Here is an 18757-nt window from a genome sequence, read left to right on the forward strand (position 1 = left end):
GAAGGACCGGCCGTGTGCGGGGTACCGGCTGAACCTCGCGGGGACTGCCCTGCCCGGGGCACCGGCCGAGCCCCGAGGGAGCGGCCGCGGGGTCCGCGCGGCTCCGGCCGGTTCTCCCCCGACGCAGAGCCCGCCCTTCGCCGCATTGTCCCGGGCACGGTTCCCCCCGGGGCGGCCCGGCACTGCGGGTTTGGGCGTGGGAGCGCGGGGGAGGAGGGCAACATAAGATACTTGTAATCTTACTCATGTTTAACACGGCGCCTGGAGGGAGGGGCGAGGCAAGGGACTGCGGAGCCGCCAGCCGTCCACCTGGCCGGCACAGCCCTGCGGCCCGCGGCCTGCGTGGGGACGCCGCGCCCCGACCGCGGACTGCGGGGCTGAGCCCTGGAGAGGGCACCGCTGACCTAGGGAGGAATGTGTGGTAGCACAAAGGGCGACCAGGCTGCTCGCTGTTCTAGGTGTGGCAGTCCTGGAGAAGAATGTCAACCTCGCGTCCTGGATGGCCGCCGCTTAGCCACGGCTGTCACCTGGGGCTTCTCCAAGGCGTCGCCCCGTGATGTGGGGGTTCGCTGGAGTCCAGGCTGTGGAGCGGAGGGCGTGTCACCCCCCAACAATTGCTTGTGCTGCCTGAGTGCCAGAGCCCTTCTCAGGTCTAATCCGGGAGCTGACCCGCATGACTAATGCCTTGCATGCAGATTGCGAGTGTGCTTTGGCTCCACTTCTCCTTAATTCAAAGTGCAAGAGCTGACTTGAGGCCACTAAAACAGTGAAAAGGAACAAATTCAAGTGCCTTGAGATCATCATGGTGTGTGCTTATCTTCATTGCTCTTGTCGTGTTTGTCGTGTTGGTATGTTGTAAAGATGCAGGATTTCAATAATAACTAAACAGGATGAGGGGGCATGATACTCAAGATCTAATAAAAAAAAGCATCTGGAACAATGATTTTTTAAAAAAGCCTGTTAAAACATGAATTTAGTTTTGTCAGGGGAAGTTTCACAATGCATTTTATTTACATGTGTGACAGGACTTGTGCTGTTGTCTTTCATGAAGCCTACTTTGTTTTGTTCCTCTGGAAGCTCTCTATGTTGCAATATGCCAAGGAGATGAATTTTTTTTTGTTTCCACCATTTGGAGGGCAGATGATGACAAAAGCTTGCAACAGACTGAAGAGGAGGGATTCTATATGATGGATGAACAGAATTTTTCCTAGGCATGTTCTCTGACTGGAGCTCTGGATGGTTTAAACAGAACTGAATGGAAGAAATAAGATCTACTAAATCATGTTGCTTTGAAAAGGAGGGATGAAAGCGTGTTTTCTGGAAATGATTTGGGTTTTTTTCTCTCTGACCCCTGAAGGATAAGGCAAAAAGAGCACAGTAATTCCTGAAATAGTTCTCTGTTAAGAGACCTATCTGTGAGAATTGCGTAGTATAGCTGAGAAGTGGCATCAAAGAGTTATTTTAGTTTGTCAGTGATGATTAATTTAGGGCTCTGAAGTAAGGACTGGTATCTGGGGGAGGCCTGGTTTCCAAAGACAAGGTGGTGTAACACAATGCTCATCTAATGATGAGTTGAAATATTAGAAGCTCTGTACTTGAAACTCCTAGATGAGAGCAAATTAATGTTGATAAAAGCATTGCCAGGTTATCTAATGAGTACTTTGGCCTTCTCAGATGCAGGAGCATCATGTTAAATATCCATTTAAACATCAAATATTTGTTAGTTTTGCATTTAGCAGTGGGTGTTAAAACTGTCTGGGTCAAGACATTTGGCTTGGCTTCAAATGAGTTCACTCTGTCATGCTGGGAGACTGGCAAAATGAATTTGCTGGCTGCAGCTGGTGGCGGGGTGACCATGGCAGGGACAGCCACGTGGCCCTGTGGTTTGCTCTCTGCAGAGTTGTGGTTTCACTTACTTTGAGCTCTGCTGTTTGAATTTAAGGTATAACTGAAGACTTACAGTTCACAGTCTAGAAATTTTGAAAAAAAATCTCTTTGTATTTGAAATCTAATGCTTTGATTTATGGGGATTTGAGGCAAATAACTTTGAAATTCTGTTTCCAAGTGGAGGAGAGTAAGGCCTGTAGTAAGTACGCAGAGAATAGTAGGGTTTCTTTTATCTGCAACAATTGGCTGCGGTGCTGCCTTTTGTCAGGGGAACAATAGCAAAAATGTATTGCCTGCTTGATGGCCCATTGAAATGTATTTTATGTATATATGGAGGTGGTTTTTTTTTAAAAAAAACCCTTTGTAATTGCTATTAGTTACACACTTAAGAGTATCCAGTATCATTGTGACATAATTATATGTAATGCAAGTCTCTGGCAGGGTAACAGCAGCCTACCTTCTGAAGAGCTAATATAAATATTTGCAGGAGGAGAAAACAAGCAGGAGTTCTGTAGTCGAACTTGGGTTCTCCTGAACAATTTCTGGGGTTGTGGTACTTGCTGTTTTGTGAGTAGCAGAAACTGCAGTTCTGGAGGGATTACTGCTTAAATCTTTTGATTACTTGAATTTACATAGGGTGCAAAAAAAAGTTAGTTTGAGGTAGTTATATATGGTCAAAGTAATACTCCCCTCTTTTCTGGCTCGCTGCCCAAAGTAAGAATAACCAGTGTACTATGATGAATAGATACCACTTTCCTTCTTTGAGTCCTACATCCTGCAGCAAAAGGAGGATCATATATATCACTTTCCTGGAAGGGACTGTTGTGTTTTGCAGTTAAACTGCACTTACCAGAAGCCTGTATACAAAATCCACCAGACTGGCCCTAGGCCAGCATGCAGAGAGAATAAAGATGTTTCCTTGTGTGTCCATTGCCTTCAGCTGACCTAGGTTAAATACCTATGCAAACGTTGTGAAGGGCCAGTTTATTAATTAGTCTTGCTTTTCCATTTGATTATGTAGGATTTTTTTCTTTAAGTCATCCATGTTGAGGAGAGGTTTCAGGAAGGTTTGCCAGACAGTGTCAAGCAGAGGTCAGCAGAGCTGCCCGGAGCTGTCCCTGGCCAGGCTGAGCCCAGCCGCAGGAGGTGCTGAATAAATGCAGATCTATACACGCTTCTGCTCACCCCAGCGAGTGAACTTTTTACCCTGCACATCCTGCATTTGCATTTTATACAAATTCTAAACCAGCTTATTTGCTCCTCAGATTCTTTCTGCTTCTGTGTCTGCATGGGCTCCTCTAGAGGAGTTGTGTGCATTTTAAGGACAGGATGCAGCAGGACTTGGAAAAAACAGAGCTGTCCTTGAATACTACCACTGGTGACTTTCATTTGCACCCTTCATTTATTAAAATATGTACCCACTGATTTTCAGTGTTTCTCTGAGAGGCAAGACCCTTTCTCTTCCCTCGTACAGTCAGCACAGCCCTAAGGGAGGTGTTCATAACCTAGGTTATCTAATTTAGAACGTAATTTTCTTTCTGTTGTAAAGAGGAGACTAGTGGGCAGTTTGACTGGTATAGTAAACCTTCATTTTCGTATTTCATGTTCCCATCTTGGTGAGTTCAACCAAGGATCATTTTATTCAGTTTTATTCATTGTCATGTGCAGTGTCTAGCACTGCAGCCTGCGTCTGTAACTGAGCTGGTGTAAGAGTTTCAGAAGCCAAACAGCTCTGTCTTCTGTTAACCAGGAGTGTGTGCAAGGATAGTCCTGCCACGTTTGATGGTATGTTTGCTTTGTGTGTGTATATCCCTTGACTTGCTTTCCAGGATAAAACCACACAGCTTCCACCTACCCTATAATGATGTAGCCCTCAGGGAAGTTTTGAATTGCACTGGGAGTTTTTGCCTTGGAGATTAAATCCTACAAACCACAAGTGAGGAGACAGTGAAGAGCCACTGTTTGTTTGCTCTCTTCCCCGTCCTCCCAGCCTGTACTTAAGGAAGCTTGGAGCATGGCTGTGGAGTGACCACTGTCTTGTCCACCTTGTTGCATCATCACTGGTGGCCACAGAACCTCTTCCTTATCTCACAGATAACCACAAACAGCTGCACTTGTGGAAGTTGAGGGGAGCGTTCAGGCTTCCCAGTCAGAGGTTTTCTCAAAGTTGCTGGGAAAGTGGATGTTGTTTTCATTTTCCTTCCTCTTCCTCCAGTGCCCAGGATTTTGGAAAGCACTCAGTCTGGGAATCTGGCTACTTAGCAGGAGGCATTTATGCATCAGTCTTCTTAACCCTGGAGCCCAGTGTTCCCATGCTGCTGGAATTTTGGGGGCTCTGGTGTGAGGCTTTGTCTGCCCGTTTCCATGTCCATTCTGCCACACCCAGCTTCTTGATGGCTCTCCTCGTATCTGCCTGGCCTTTGTGCGCTGGGAAGGAACAAAGGGTGGTTAATCTTCAACTGGAGCAGAGAAAAGAAAGTTATATTTCTTTATTTTCTGTTAATATTTTGACAGAAGTGTCTTTTGTGTGTGTCTGTGCTGGCAGGTTTCTATAGTAACTATGAAACTCAGATAGAAAAATTAGCAAAGCATAGTTCCATCTGAAAATGTCCTTTGGGTTCTAGTTTGGAGGCAAGGAAATAGTTCTTGGTCTTTTATTGGCTAGAAAATGGAAAGCAACTTGGAGCTTACAGGTAAATTATCTTGAGATAGTCAGAAGTGCTTATGCATGAAGTAGGAGGAAAATTGTGTAACTCAAGCTGCTTTAGAAATGAAAGAAAAAAAAAGAGCTATTATTGCCAAGTAAAAATAGCGAACTGTGAGACCTCAGTAGAAAAGTAATGTTTTCGTGTAGGTTTCTTAAAATTTTTCTTGTTTATGATCTAAAATAGAAATTGTTCCTGTGTATGCTTTGGAAACGCTGTATAATGTTATCTCCTTATTCTGCAGTCTCAGTTTTTAGGGCAGCACAGGACAGCCAGCACTGAGATCCTGCACTCCAGACCGATGACACATGCTTGGTGGATGGCTTTTCTAACTGGTTTTTCCATCAATAAGAACTATTACAACAGCAATGAAATAATGGCCTTATTAATATTCACAAAGTCTGAGAAAATCAAATTATCTCAGTAGAATGTTTTTTATCTTTCAAATGGAAATAATCAATCTGCTGCCAACTGTAGCTGTCAAAATATGAAGATTTTAAGTTAGGTTAGATTTTATTGTTTTAAATTACTGCTTTTCCCATTATTTTAATGGGTTTGTCTCAATTTGTTGCTTTCTGATGTATAAAGAAAAAGTACTTTTAATTTTATCTTCCTTCTCTGGGTAGAAGTATTAGAAATACCAGTGTGACCCTCCCCGGTTTTGCTGGGAGACTTGCTTTGTGTCTGAGAAAATACTCTCAGCTTCTACTGGCAGCTTTTTAATGAACAGGGCAATCATGTCATCAACTTCATCAGCTAGGGAGAATATGTTAGTTAAGATGTCTTCAAATAAGATGCAAGACTGAGATAAATATAAACTTTCCTGTTGCCAGTTAAAAATGTTCTCAGTCTGTTAAAATCTCCTCCTGCTTATCCAGTCAGCACTGGTTTGTGACAGTTTTCCTTGAACTCTGCTGTCCCCTCTTTCCTGACAGGAGAGAAAATTCCTTAATGCCTGTTGTTCTGCATCCCCTGTGTGTGGCAAGGAAACCAGTGCCAAGGAAAACAGATGAAAGAGCATGTGTGAGGCCTTGCAAAGCAGGTTGTAGCTGCAGAACAGAAAGGAACAAGCAAGAAGAAAAATGTCACCGGTGGCAGAGAGGCTCCTTCTTTCATGGGCTTCAGCCAGGTCTGCCTGGTGGTGCCTTCAGCCTGCTTAGAGGGATGGATTTAGAGTGCTTTAAACCCAAGTTTTCCTTAAAAGATCACACTGTTAGACAAGAAAATGGGTTTTCCCATCTGTGTATTGTGGCTTAAATGACAAAAAAATCAGATGGTTGGGCAAAACCTTTTTTGACCAAAAATCTGTTGCAGAGCTGTTGATACCTGATCCCCTTGGTTTTCAGGAGGGCATCAGGACTCTGAATCTTCACACTGCTTTTTCCCTTTAATTAAAAGATATTCTACAGATACTAATGGCTATAACGAATCCATGTTCTTGCTCCTTGTTTTTCATATCTTATACATCAGACATCTTATGCACCAATTTGTTTTTATTTTGCAGACTGTAAGCTCTTATGTCAGAGGCTTGTCACACAAGGTAATGTGTTGGGAAGAGATGCCAAAAGAAATCAGTAGCATCTCGTCTCCATTCTTTAAAGATTATTTTAGCTAATAAATACATTCTTCTGCAATGATAAGGTTGCTCATCTAAATACTGCTTAATTTGTTTAATTGTGGGGAAAGCAGGGAAAAATCCATCTGTACAAATCAGTGAAAGGGAATCTTATGATTGGTATAATCTCTAAAATTAAATTGGATAATGTCTGCATAATGATAGGATTTGCATGGCTCTTTAGACCTCCTGCCTTTGAATAAGTTCTGATGTAATTACTGTATTTTTCTGCTTTGTGGCACTGCCAGAACTCAATTTCTTTTTGTTATTTCAACGTATGGTTAAAGAGTCTGGGTCTTAAGGAAAAGTTACTTCATTTTTAGAGGAATTATGTAGCATTTTTTTGGTTACAAATGTTGCCAAAGACTGAGTACGTGGCTTCAAAGCTATGTCTAGCTGGACACGTGTTTGCAGTTGGCTAGATGTTTCTTTCTGCTTCTCTTTAATCGAATGGATTGAAACAGTATAAATTGGTGGCTGTAAATGCTGAATCTGGGAACGTTCATATCTTAGATTGTTCTAAATTAATTTTTGGTTTTGCTATTAAATACATTCAATTTCTATATTAAATGTAGTTGTGATTATGAAGTGGGTATTTCAGGCCATCAGAGATAGGTTGTGAACAGTTGGGATTAATTGTGGCCACCTGACTTCAATAAAAGGAGGCTTTACCCAGCACCTGATGCTAATTTGGGTAATAAAGCAGAATTTCTGTGATTGGGCAGTTGGGAGCCTTGAGGGGAAGGTACAGCCAAGGTGTGTGGTAGTCGTGCTGTGCCATTTACTCCTCCCTGAGCTTCAGTTGTGCTCAGGAGCAGAATAGTTTTCTCTTTGTTCCTGAGAGGATTTAATTTCCTCGTGGTGAGCTCCTGCGGATTGCTGGCCTGGGATAGGTACGTGCATCCTGTTTCTGGGAATTTTCTGTGTACGTGGTGGGAGAGTAGTGAAAAATTTCTTTGGAGCTGAGCTGTGAGACTTTTTTCTTTGTTTAGTTTTAGTAACAAAAGATGGCAGATAAAATCCTGTCCCTGCTCTGAGGGGATGGGGTGACACTAAGTAGATGAGAGACTTTTAGCAGAAAAACCACTCTCTGAAATACTTGGGATCCTGGTCTGGTGTTACTGATCAAAATGGTTGCAAGAGATGAGAGTGGCAGTTGTGTCTGAAGTATTTCATGGCCTTTTAAAAACACCCTCGTGGTGGGTTCTTACTTTGGCAGCTTGGGAATTGGAACAGGGAGCAGCATTGATAGAGCCAGGATTAATGTCTCTTCCTTGTGTCCCTCTGTTCGTGCTTAGGTTGGCACTTGGGTATTGCAGGGGAGTGGAACTGCCTTCTTTTCACTCAAGAGCTGATCAAAAGAAGAAGAAATGGCACATAGCTCACCTCTGTCCCGGTCCTTTACAGCCCCTGTGTTGCTGGGCAGCTTGTCTCAAGTGGAGTTTTTTTAAAAGAGGAGATGCTGCAGAATTGGACCATTTAAAAATGATATTGAAGAAAGCTTGCCTAAACCATTTTGGTTATAGATTTGTGCTTAGACAACAAGAAAATGTTACTTGCTGGAGACCTGCTTGCAGAAGCAGACTATTTAAAATGCTTGTTTTGGACTTGATTTCTGTATGCATTTCAAGTAGTGCAGGACAACTCTCCTTGCAGGTGATGCATGATTCCACTTTGCAGTAATTGCCGTGAAAGCCTGAAATGACCTACGGCTAGGGGTTGTTAATGATCAAAGGTCTTGGCTCCTTTGTGATCCCAGCTGTGATGCCCTCAGGATGTCCAAAATGGAGCTCCTTTTTCCCCTTAAATCTTCAACAATCCCTATCTTTTGTAGCAGTTTGCATGCTTTTCTCCCAAGATTTCCAAATAGTTTCCTAAACTGGAAACTTCTCTGTAAAAACTTGCACGTATAACTAAAAAGAGCCAAATGAGAAAAACGAATTTTGCTGTGGCTCTGCAGCCTGATCTAATGATGTGAGAAGGTGCTATTAATAGTTAATGTTCTTAATCTCGAATGGTTTAAATATTTGGCGAAATCCCGTATTTAGAACAATCACATCATAACAGGAGATGATTTAAATGGAGTTTGTGTAGGTAGCTGCTTTTCTCAGGAATTCTTGTGAAGTTGTGTGCCCTTGTTTTGTACTGCAGTAGGAAAGTAGGCATCCAAGAACTTGAAATAATTAACTTTTAAATGGCCACATGTGTTGCGAAACAGCTTGAGATAGAAATGCTCCTGGGGCAGCCTCCGCTGTGGGCACATGAACAACTTGATGCATTGAAGGAACAATTCCTCTTTCATATCTGTCCTAGAGGGGTTGCTGCAAATGGAACTTTTACAGGATGTGTGAGTCATGTCACAGATGCCATTCCTTGGAGTATTAATTTTACCCTGTTTTCCTTTATTGTTAAATATTTATGTTAACAGGAGAGGCTTCTCACAATGTCCCCCCTGTGGGAGGTCTGTAAGGTAAATGCAGTCCCTGGCCTGTTAGTTTGGTATCTTGCTCATTTCCTAAGCTTGCAAAGGTGGATTCTTAAAGACTCCATTTTTGCTAATTTTGTTTTAAGAATAGCACACATTTTGCAGCAAACTAATCCAGGAAGTGGTTTGTGAGTTCAGAAGGCTGAAACTCCCATCTAGCAGCCTAATGCAGTCTCCTGCCAAAGCTAAACTGGGCATCAGGTGAAGTTTGCTCTGTATTTTTGCAGGTTTTTTTTCTGTTTTAATGTTGAGCTCGTGCACAAAAATAAGGAGAGCAGCAGAACAATAAAGCCACTTTACCGCAGTCCTGCTGCTGCTGATTGGAAGGAGGCACATGGGAGCAGATGGAAGGGTCCTTCACTTACACAAATCCAGCGATGAGGGATAGGAATTGTTCTGGCTCAGTTCTTACTTTCTCTGAATAGCCGGATGTCTTCTGCTTTCCTTTGTCAAGTCTGTTCTGTGGGAAGAAAAAAGGCTTTTTTCTCACAAATTGCTTTTCTTGGAATTGTCAGTTTACCACTTTTCCATTTTAAATATTTTTCTCTTTTTCTCTGGAAGTCTTTGCAGATAACTTTCATTTCATTAGTTGTATAAGAAATCTCTCTCCATTTATTTCTCTCCTTTTTATCTGAAATGTTGATATTTAAATGTTAAGTTTTATGCTGGTAATGTCAGCATCTTGTGGCATCAGCAGTTAGTGGGAAATCAGCAAAAATTGAAATGAGGGTTTAAAATTACACATCTTTGTCACACTGGTGTCAGGGTTCTTTATTTTTAAACAAAACTAAAATCTGATTCTTGTTATGTTTTAGCTGAAATCATAATGCAGTTTTAAAGTATGAGACTTCATGCTAATGAAAGAAGCTATGGGGCTATTTGTGGGTGATTTGTCTTTTGGTTTTGGAGGGTTTTTTAGGGACTATTTAATTTGCGAAAATCCAAGGTAAAATTTACCAAATGTTTAAAAACAGGAATGCAGTCAGACAGGCTGAGTCTCTAAAGTTCTCTCTAAAAGCCATCAGCTGGAGTGCCTCAGTAACTCATATAAAGTGGTACCATTCATAAATAAGAGGTCAACCTTTATCTTGGCTGCAATGCTGAAAGTACTTTACTAACTTACATCGTTACGGATTTTTGGCAGAAAAAAATTGGAGTAAAAACTCTTTTCATGGAGATTGTGTTCATTTTGAGGTCTCATTCTTCTGTGTTTCATGAAACAAAATCTGCCTGCTGATGGAAGTGTTTATTGAGCAGTTCTTACTGAAGGAGTTTTTAGTTATGATATGTAAAAAGTGAAGATCACTGAGATTTTTTCTGTACTTATTTGGGTGGAGCTTTGCTGTAGTGAAACTCACTTTGTAGGTCAGTTAAGGTGTTTTGAATATCTACTTTTGCTTGACAATAATCTTGCTTAGAGCTCGATGTATTCTGAAGTTTTTTTACTTGGTTCTGTTGTACTGCTTGGTTGTGTTTGTTTTTGTCACCTAATTTCTGCCACTGAGATGCAAATAGGAGAAGCCACCCCTGGTGATGGATCCTAGAAGTGTCCTACTTACCCACAGAGCTGTGTTTCTGAGAGGTTTCTACCTCCACATGGGACATGGGGATTCTTCAGCAGTGTCACTGCTGGAAGAAATCCTTTTCACCATGTCACTTCAATTCCCCTCTGCAGAGAGTGGTGGTTCAGTCAGCAGCGACGCTGATGGGGGAGTTGTCCTACTCCATTTTCCCTGCTTGCTTGGAGGTGTTACACAGGACCCACAAGGGCAGGAAAAAGCCCTTGTATCTTTTTCCTTTCAGCAGGAAAAATGCCATTTTGATGTGGGTGGAGGGAAAGTGGGTGGTTCTCCTTGGCTGGTTAGGAAACACTGCTTTTATGTAATCTCTTTTCACACTCCAGCTATGTGTGGAAAATAAAGTTTGGGTGTGGACACAATATCCATCCATTAAGACAACCTGGGAATTCAGTGGCTGGCATAGCTATTTCATGGTTCTGTGCTGAGTAAATGGAAGCCAGACCTCAGAAGGAGTTTTTGCCTTGTGCTGTCTTAAGGAACCACTGAAAAATGAGAGCCCATGCTCTTAAACCCAGTGCCCTTCCCTAGAAACTGAAATCTCTTTCTCTGGGGTTGGAAAGCATTCAAAAGATTTTAAATGTGGAATTTTTGGTAGAGATTGCAGTTGGCCTTTAGACAGGCAGGGAGCTGCACCTTTCAGGGATGACTTGTGTGTTTTCCCTTCACCTCTTTACACCCCTTGCTGTATTTCTTTGCCCTTCCTCCTGCGTTTCCAGCATCTCCTCTCCACTGTCCTGGTGTTGGTTTCCCTGGGAGGCCCTATTCTTTAGGGCTGTCAGGGTCTCTGTTCACAATGTGGTCCCATCAGGTCCATCCTGCTTTCTCTCCTGCCCGAAAGCGCAGACGCCTTCCAGGAAATCTGGGTTGTGCTGCTCTGAGATGATCTGGAGGAGGGCAGGTGTGTGGTTTCAGGAAAGGTGTGGGCTGAGGAGAAGTCTCTGCTTGTGGAAAGGATCCTGGTGAGCCAGGGGATGTGGAATCAAGCAGCTACTGGAATAAAGGGCCTGTAGTGGTACATGGTGTTGCACTTCTGTGACTCTGTGTCACATACCCATCAGCTGTCCTCCAGCGTGGCTTTTGTCCTTAAAAGCTTTGCCACCATTGAACTGTGACACTGCTTTAATGTGCTCTAAATTTGGAATTGAGGTTTCTCTCTATATGGTCCTTAATTGAAAAATTTAATTTTTAGAAAACTGAGCAGAAATCCCTTTGGCCCAGCAGGAGTTGAGGAACCTTCTGAATACCAAGTCCTACACTCGGCTTTATTTCTTACTCTGTTTTCTGTCATATTCAAGTGGTACTTATAATCCACAAAATACAGCAACAGAGAAATGTTCTGTGAAACAAACCCAACTGACTGTGTATTGTGACAGGAAAGGCAGGTTGTGAGGAGACTTGATTTTTGGAAAACTGCTGGTGGGATTAACATGAATAAGCCAGACAGGTCATGAGTGTCTGCAAGTGGCCTTGCTTCTGCACAAGTCATGGTTTAGTGCCAAAACACAGCTTAGCTTAATACCTTGCCTGACTGGGTTATTATGTATGTGCTGCTTCATCTACCATATTTCTCACTCTTGCCTTTCATCTTTTCAAATCAATTGTTTCTATTATTTCTTGCTTTTAATAATAGTTAAAAAAAAAACCCCAAAAAACCAAACAAGCCAAAAATACCCCCACCTCTTTTCCACTACTTGGTTTTGTCCAGGCAAATAGCAAAATTAAAGACTGTTGGTGTCTGTACTGAGAATAAAAATCTGATTTAAGTGCTTTAATATAATTTAGTGTCTGCTAATACAAGTGTCTGCTAATTGATGTAAATTGCAAATATCCTTTAACAGCCTCAATTTGAAAACTTTATGCACTTTTAGGTAAATTTATTTCATTCTGGAATGTTAGTATTCTTAGATCAATGTAAAGCAAACAGGCCATGATGGACCTGGGAAAAACACTGCTGCTGACACAGAAATCCAGAGAAGGACTGCTTTTGCTTTACCTGCTTCCTCGTGATGGCTGCTACTGCTGCTTTGAGTGGAAATTGGAGAGCTGGGTTTGTCTTAGGAGATATTAGGCTTAAAACAAACTCAGCAAAGCCAAATACACTCCTTAGATCGTGCCAAAAAAGGCTTTAAAGCTGTCACCTTCCTCTGGGGTCTTGTCTATGTCACACAGAAAGGAAAAGAGTTGACAAAAAGCAGACAGTATGGCCATGCCTGAGGAGTGCTGCGTTTGTGGGGTGTTTCAGAGCTTGCTTTAGCCATTTGAACTTTTACCAGTGTTTGGCTGAGTTTGTTGGGGCTGCGCTCACACGCACCGAGGGCTGTGAGGAGAGCAGAGTAAGGACCGTGTGCCACTGGCAATGGCAGGTGTAGCTGCTCAGTGGTGTGCAAGGTCAGGGAATGAAAATAAAGAGTAGCTGCCAGGGTGTGTCTCACCCTAAGGTTGGTCACTGGCTTGGAGGGTGGAGATCCCTCAGTAAAGATCCCATTGTGAATGGGGAAATCTGGGTGTTGGCTGCCCCAAATCAGCTGGCTCCGATGATGGTGTTCCGTGGTTCTCTTGGGTGTTGGCTGTGGATCTGTTGGGTTTATTGGGAACTGACTCCTTGTGTGCTTTCTCCCTTCTTCACCTTGGCCCTTCCTTCTGCTGAGGTTATTTGTTTGTTTTTCAGATGAGACCCTTTTTGCTCTTCCTGCTACATCTACGCCTCTGATGCACTCCTCTGCAGGCAAGTTCTTTCTGCTCCCCTTTGTCTGAGTACCTCCTGCCTTTCTGATCTCATTAACCCTTTCCCATTAGTCTGCCTCTACTAAAAGTCAGCATGGGTCCAAGAATAGCCTCTGTCACATTTTTCAGTTTTGACTTTTCAGTTGATCTATTCCAGATTTTAATATGCATTCATTTGTTTATGTGGTAAACTGTTTCATAAACAAGATATAGCCATCTGTGAATTCTTGGACCCTTGATGTAGGAGAGAAGTTGATACTGTTAACAGGTTAACACATCAGAGCATAGTTGCTTTGCTGTTTGAGCAGAAAGATTTAATCTATAGTAACTTTCTGCAGTATTTTAAAGAAGTAAAATTTGCACCCGTAGTATTGAGTTAGTGGTTTTTATTAGGTACACCATCCACAAATTCCCATTTTAAAAAAGGTGCCCAAAAAAGGCTTTGGCACACATTTGTGCAATATGTTTGTGCCCAAGCATCCACACATCCCCTCTCTCTGTCTCCCCTTGCCACCCTCCTGTTCTGGCTTTGTTAATATTGCCCCCTGTACTTGTCTGGCATCTTCAACTTTACTGAGACCTTTGCACTGCATAAAGTTGCTGCTTCTTGAGCCTCTTGCTCACTTCTCTCCTAGCAGAGAAATAGAATAGCTTTAAGTGATACTGTGTATTAATGGCTTATAGTATCCATGCTAGTACTTGGAAGAGCCTTTTAGTCGCTAAAATCACGTGAACCTGTTGAAAGTTTGCATTGACTTTGAGAGCACTTGCATTCTCTAATTTTCCTTTCTGTCCACGGTCACAGAAAAAGTTATGGACTTGCAGGAGCAGCCAGGTAGCACTAAGTCGCTTGGTCAAGAGGATTTTACTGCAGTCCCGCTTGATCCTGCTCCTTCTCTTCCCTCCTTCTCTCCTCTCTCAGCCGATCCCTTTAAAGAGCACACAGCCTTTGGTACCCTCTCAGATGGATTTCCTGCAAGAGGCACTTACAAAGAGAGCTCCGGGGAGGTTTATAAAGAACCTATGAAAAATTCCAGAAACCCCTTTCTTGCAGAGGGAAATGACAAAGACGTTTCAGAGACGAAATACTCGCAACCCCCATTTGCTAAAGAAGAAGCAGCCATTTTGTCTCCAGCTAAAGAAAATACACAGCTAGAGGGCCCTAAAGAATTACCTAACCTGGAGAAAATGCCTGCAGAGCAGCTGAAAATGTCTCCAGAGTCTCCCCAAGATTTGTTTGAGAGGAATGAGGAAGATCTCTTTGATAACAAAGACAAGTACGGAGGAGATGGTGATCATGGTGAAAAAGGGGTGGTGAAAGAAGATCCTCTTAGAAGGGAAGAATATGCAGACTTCAAACCATTCGAGCCAGTATGGGAAGTCAAAGGTGCTAGTCATGGATTGAGCAGCATGAGAGAGGATGTTGGAAGTAAGATCGATGCCAAGCTGGAGAGCAGTTTGGATGAGAAATATGGTGTGGGTATGCTGAATGTGCAGAAGGATTACGAAAGAGAGAGTGAAGGCAGCGCTGAAGATCCCTCTTTCCCAAGCACCCCAGAAGCTGTAAAAGAACCTTCGCAGACTTACATCACTTGTACTAAATTTGACTCCTCTCCAAGTCCAGGTGGTAACAAAGGCAAATCTCTTTCTCCACTAGAGGAAGGCACTTCAGAAAATAGAACTGACGATGAGAAAAAGATTGCAGAACTGAAAGCTCAGACAGGCCCAGAACAAGGTAATTTTGGTACTGGAGCAGTTGGGCAGGAAGGGCAGGGAGCTGAGTCCCCTAAAGCACAGGGAGTCCCACCAGTGCCGCCCGACAGCGCCACAAGCATGCCCGAGGGTCTCACTCCTGACCTGGTGCAGGAGGCGTACGAGATGCACGATGCAGCCTGCACAAAACTGGCTTATGAAACCAAGATTGATTTAGTGCAAACCTCCGAGGCGGCGCAGGAGACTCTGAAACCCACGGCGCAAATCTGCCCCTCCTTCGAAGGCTCGGAAGCCGCTCCGTCGCCGATATTGCCGGATATTGTTATGGAAGCCCCGCTAAGCACTGGGACTGCTGGGGCAGAAGCATCTGCTGTGCAGCTGGAAGCTTCCCCACTAGAAACGTTTATTCCCACTGCCAAGTATGAGAATGTAAAAGAGGCTGAAAAACCTCCTGTATACCAAGAGGCAGTGAATGTACCGCTGACACAGACCCAGGAAGCAAAGGAGACATTGGCATTTAAACAACCTGATGGGGAGAGTAGCACCACTCCTGAAGATCTGGAGACTCCTTATATATCTATTGCGTGTGACTTAATTAAGGGAACAAAGGTGTCTGGTGAATCTCCTTCTCCATCCTTCGCAGAGTATTCAAAGACACCGGTAACAGAAAGCATTTCTCAGGATGTACCTGAACACAAGGAACTAGATGGAAAAATGTCTCCACAGTTTGGAAAAGCTGGCCTGTTTAATAGCCAGATGATATCTGACTTTGCTGAGGAAGCGAGTGAAGATCCATCTCTCCTCTTAAAAAGTAAATCCACTGAGAGTATTCCAACTGATGAAGAACATGAGGAAGGACTGGTGGATTCAGTAGCTGCCACGGGCAAGCCTTATCTGGAGTCATTCCAACCCGAGCTGGACTCTTCCAAAATTGTTGCTGCTCCACCATCTGAGCCAATACCTGCAAAAACAGCCAAGGCAGAGAAGATTCCTCTTCAAATGGAAGAGCTGGATGCTTTGGCTTACTCAGCTGATGAATCTGTTGCTATGGAACCAAAAACAGGAGATGACAAAGCTCTCTCACCCATGGAGTCTTCCCCAGGCTCAGTGGAAGAAGACTTCGTGATGTTAGGTCATCCTAAAACTGCTCCTGAATTTGTGACAGAGGTCACTGACAGAGAAATAATGCACAAAGATGAAGGTGAAGACATCAGTAAGGTGATCCAGGGTGAGAAGAGGCAGTTGCCTTGCCCAGAGCTGCCCTGTGATCTGTCTGTGAAGAATGTAGAAGTAAAAGCTGAGGAAGATACCAATGCCTTGAAAAAGTCGTTGGAGGCTGTGGACAAAGAAGTGCCTGAAGTATCCACCACGTGCTTACCAGCCACAGATACCTCACCTCTATCTGCTGAAAAAGAGATAGTCAGTGTAGTAAAACCAGGAGCTTTTGAGAAGGAAGCTGAGAAAGAAGCTGCTTCTGTTAAAGAAAAGAAAAAACCTACTGCTGTATTTTCAGCAAAGCTGAATAAGTCTTCAGGTAATCTGTGTATGCTGTCTTGCAGTTTGCTAATCTGCATAATTCTTTAGCTAAACTTAAGCATGTCACAACTTAGTCTTTTTAAATCACTTTCTGTAAACTTCTCTGTAGGCCGAGGGTAAAAGAAAATGTCAGTGCCTGCACTTGGACCTTTTTCATATTCTGATTGCTTTAGTGCCTTTTTTCTGTTTATCAGGGATGGACTCAGCATCTCCAGGTTTCTCCTCCAGCTCTGCTGCTTGTGGTCTGTCGACGCAGAAATGAGTGTCTGCTCACTGCAGGCCCTCCCATGGTTGTCCACAGGCTGGGCATTGGGTGGCCTCCCAAACTCTGGATGTGGGATACTGTTTGCTGTGTGCACATGATTTGAAGAGGCATTTCTTCCTTCTCATCAGCATTTCAGACATCAGATTGTAAAACTCAGGAAAATACTCCTGCTGCTCCTATATGTGCCTGCAATCTGTACAAGAGCCTGTGCATCTCCGGCGTGCATTAGATCAAGGCCAGTGGTTTAAAACAAGTGGTGAACATGAGGGAGCTTAGTATGCAGGTTTCTAGAAAAGTGGTTGTTAAGAAGTTGAGTGTTCTGTGAACGCTAAAATTGGTTTATGCGCACAGCACAGGTACTCATTTCTGTTTCTCTTTTCAGGTGGGGCTTGCACTTCAGCGTAACCCTAATTTTTCTTAGAGTAATGTGTAGTTACAGTAGAAGGAAGTTGTATTCTTTTCTGTAAACTGAACACCTCATGAAATTCCAGCTTTTTGTAGACTCTAGGAGTACTTTGCTTTTTGATATCGCAGCACTCTGCTGCTATTTAAGCTTTGACCAGAAGCATTCACACCAAAAAAGACAGCTACTGCAGAAAGCACAGTGCTCTAAATAGAAAACCAGGAGTTAGTTTGACTCAGCAGCAGTACTGTATTTATGCAGTAGCTGCAGCCTACAGTTCATAAAATAGAATTATACCCTGAGTTGGAAGAGAATAGCAAGTGTATGTTGAAGTGAACATCAGTGTTGGTGCAATTGAAATAGGTTTGGGAAATAAGGCAGAAGATGTATTTCTTATGTTTACCTTTGCCATTTCTCCTGTCTCACCTCCTGTATATGTACAGGTAAGGCAGAAAGGAGAGCGTTTTGCTTTTCCCTTGGGGCAAAATTTCAGTGATAACCTGCACTGCTAAAACTCCGTGTGTGTTTGTGTGTTCTGTGAAGGCTCCCCAGGCTTCCAGCAGATAGTACTGTCTAGAGAGCAGCTGCTGTGTATCTTGGACTTCATGTCAAGGGGTTAATTGCTTAGAGCTCAGACTACTCAAAAAAAAAAAACAAAGCAAAATGCTGCACTTAATAGAAGAGCTTTTGTTAGTCCTTTTAAAGGGAGACCTTTGCAGAGAGTCTTTAATCATTGCATGGGTGTAGTAGGCTGGGGGTAGCAAGTCCTTGCCTGGGGAAGGCAGCCCCTCACTGTGGGTCTGAGGAGGACACAGCTGCTGCTCTTCCATCCGTGGGAAGCTGCCCCAGAAGCTGCAGAGACCCAGCTGCCAGAGCAGAGAGGAGGAAGTTGAACTTGAACAGTGTCATTGCTCTCCCATCCATGGCCCAGTGCAGGGACAGGGCCCAGATCTGTCCAGCGAGCTGGGCTGGGGAGCTGCAGCCTCTCAGTGTTGTGTTCACTCTGGAAAGCAGCTGCAGCTTTCATTTTTGACATGCTGTGTTGTTTGGGAAGAAATTTTTTTGCTTTACTCCAGAGGAATATTTGCTTAAAGCTAAACAGATGAGAATACCAACTCAAAAATGGGCCTTTTTTTCTGGATTTTTCTCCACACTCTGCTGTGTTGCAAAATACAGAACTGGACTTCTGAGGCAAGCCACAAACAACATCAGTTGTCTGCTTTAAATACCACACTGCTTAGGCACAATTTCAGAGAATCGTTGAGGAACTAACAAGGAGGGATTGTTCATCACAAGGCCAAGTGCATTTGTGCATGTGTTTGGCCTTCTAAGTCTACCTTTGTTCTTTGGGGTTTTTTTCCTACCCATCAGTGGAACTGAAATAGATTTTACTGTGTCTTAAGACTTGTGGAATTCGGCTGGTGTGATGGTGTGACTGATGCTTGTTAAAGCTTTAATCTGAGCTGCCTTACTGGTGCGCTTAAATCCAAAGTTGTGGAATGCTTACTTAACAGTGCTATTTTTTGGAAGCTAACCTAAATGCCAGTATGTTGTAACTTCCCACAGCCCCAGTGGGCTGTGGGGAGCTAACAGGGATTCTAAAAAGGCTGCAGACACTTTTTAAACTTCCCCACTTCTCTGAAGCAAATGTAAAGCTCTGAAGGGCCTCCTGGGTAGAAGGAGGTTTGTTAAATGGTGCCTGGCACACCTTTGGGTAACCTGGATAGATTTAAGAAACAAAAAACCAAAAAACCCCAAACCCAAACAAATTCAGAACTGTAGGTAGTTATACAGAAACCCCTCTCCTTGTAACAATTGGAACCATTTCAAGGGCAAACACCTCC

At 43.3% G+C, this 18757-nt stretch overlaps 1 protein-coding gene across 4 annotated transcripts in view; it reads left to right on the forward strand.

Moving 5' to 3' along the window:
- Nucleotides 1–18757, forward strand: part of RTN4 (reticulon 4) — a 40791-nt gene that overhangs the window by 995 nt on the left and 21039 nt on the right. Inside the window, exons 2-3 of one of the 4 annotated variants that reach the window (XM_032103839.1) lie at nt 12941–12997; nt 13802–16243. The exons of 1 other annotated variant lie outside the window; for it this stretch is intronic. In XM_032103839.1, the coding sequence (XP_031959730.1) occupies nt 12941–12997; nt 13802–16243 (2499 nt within the window). The remainder of the gene's footprint in view (nt 1–12940; nt 12998–13801; nt 16244–18757) is intronic. 2 more of the 4 variants (XM_032103840.1, XM_032103841.1) reach the window with 2 other exon arrangements.

The sequence above is a fragment of the Corvus moneduloides genome, chromosome 3 (assembly GCF_009650955.1).
Source record: "Corvus moneduloides isolate bCorMon1 chromosome 3, bCorMon1.pri, whole genome shotgun sequence".
Classification (NCBI taxonomy): Eukaryota; Metazoa; Chordata; class Aves; order Passeriformes; family Corvidae; genus Corvus; species Corvus moneduloides.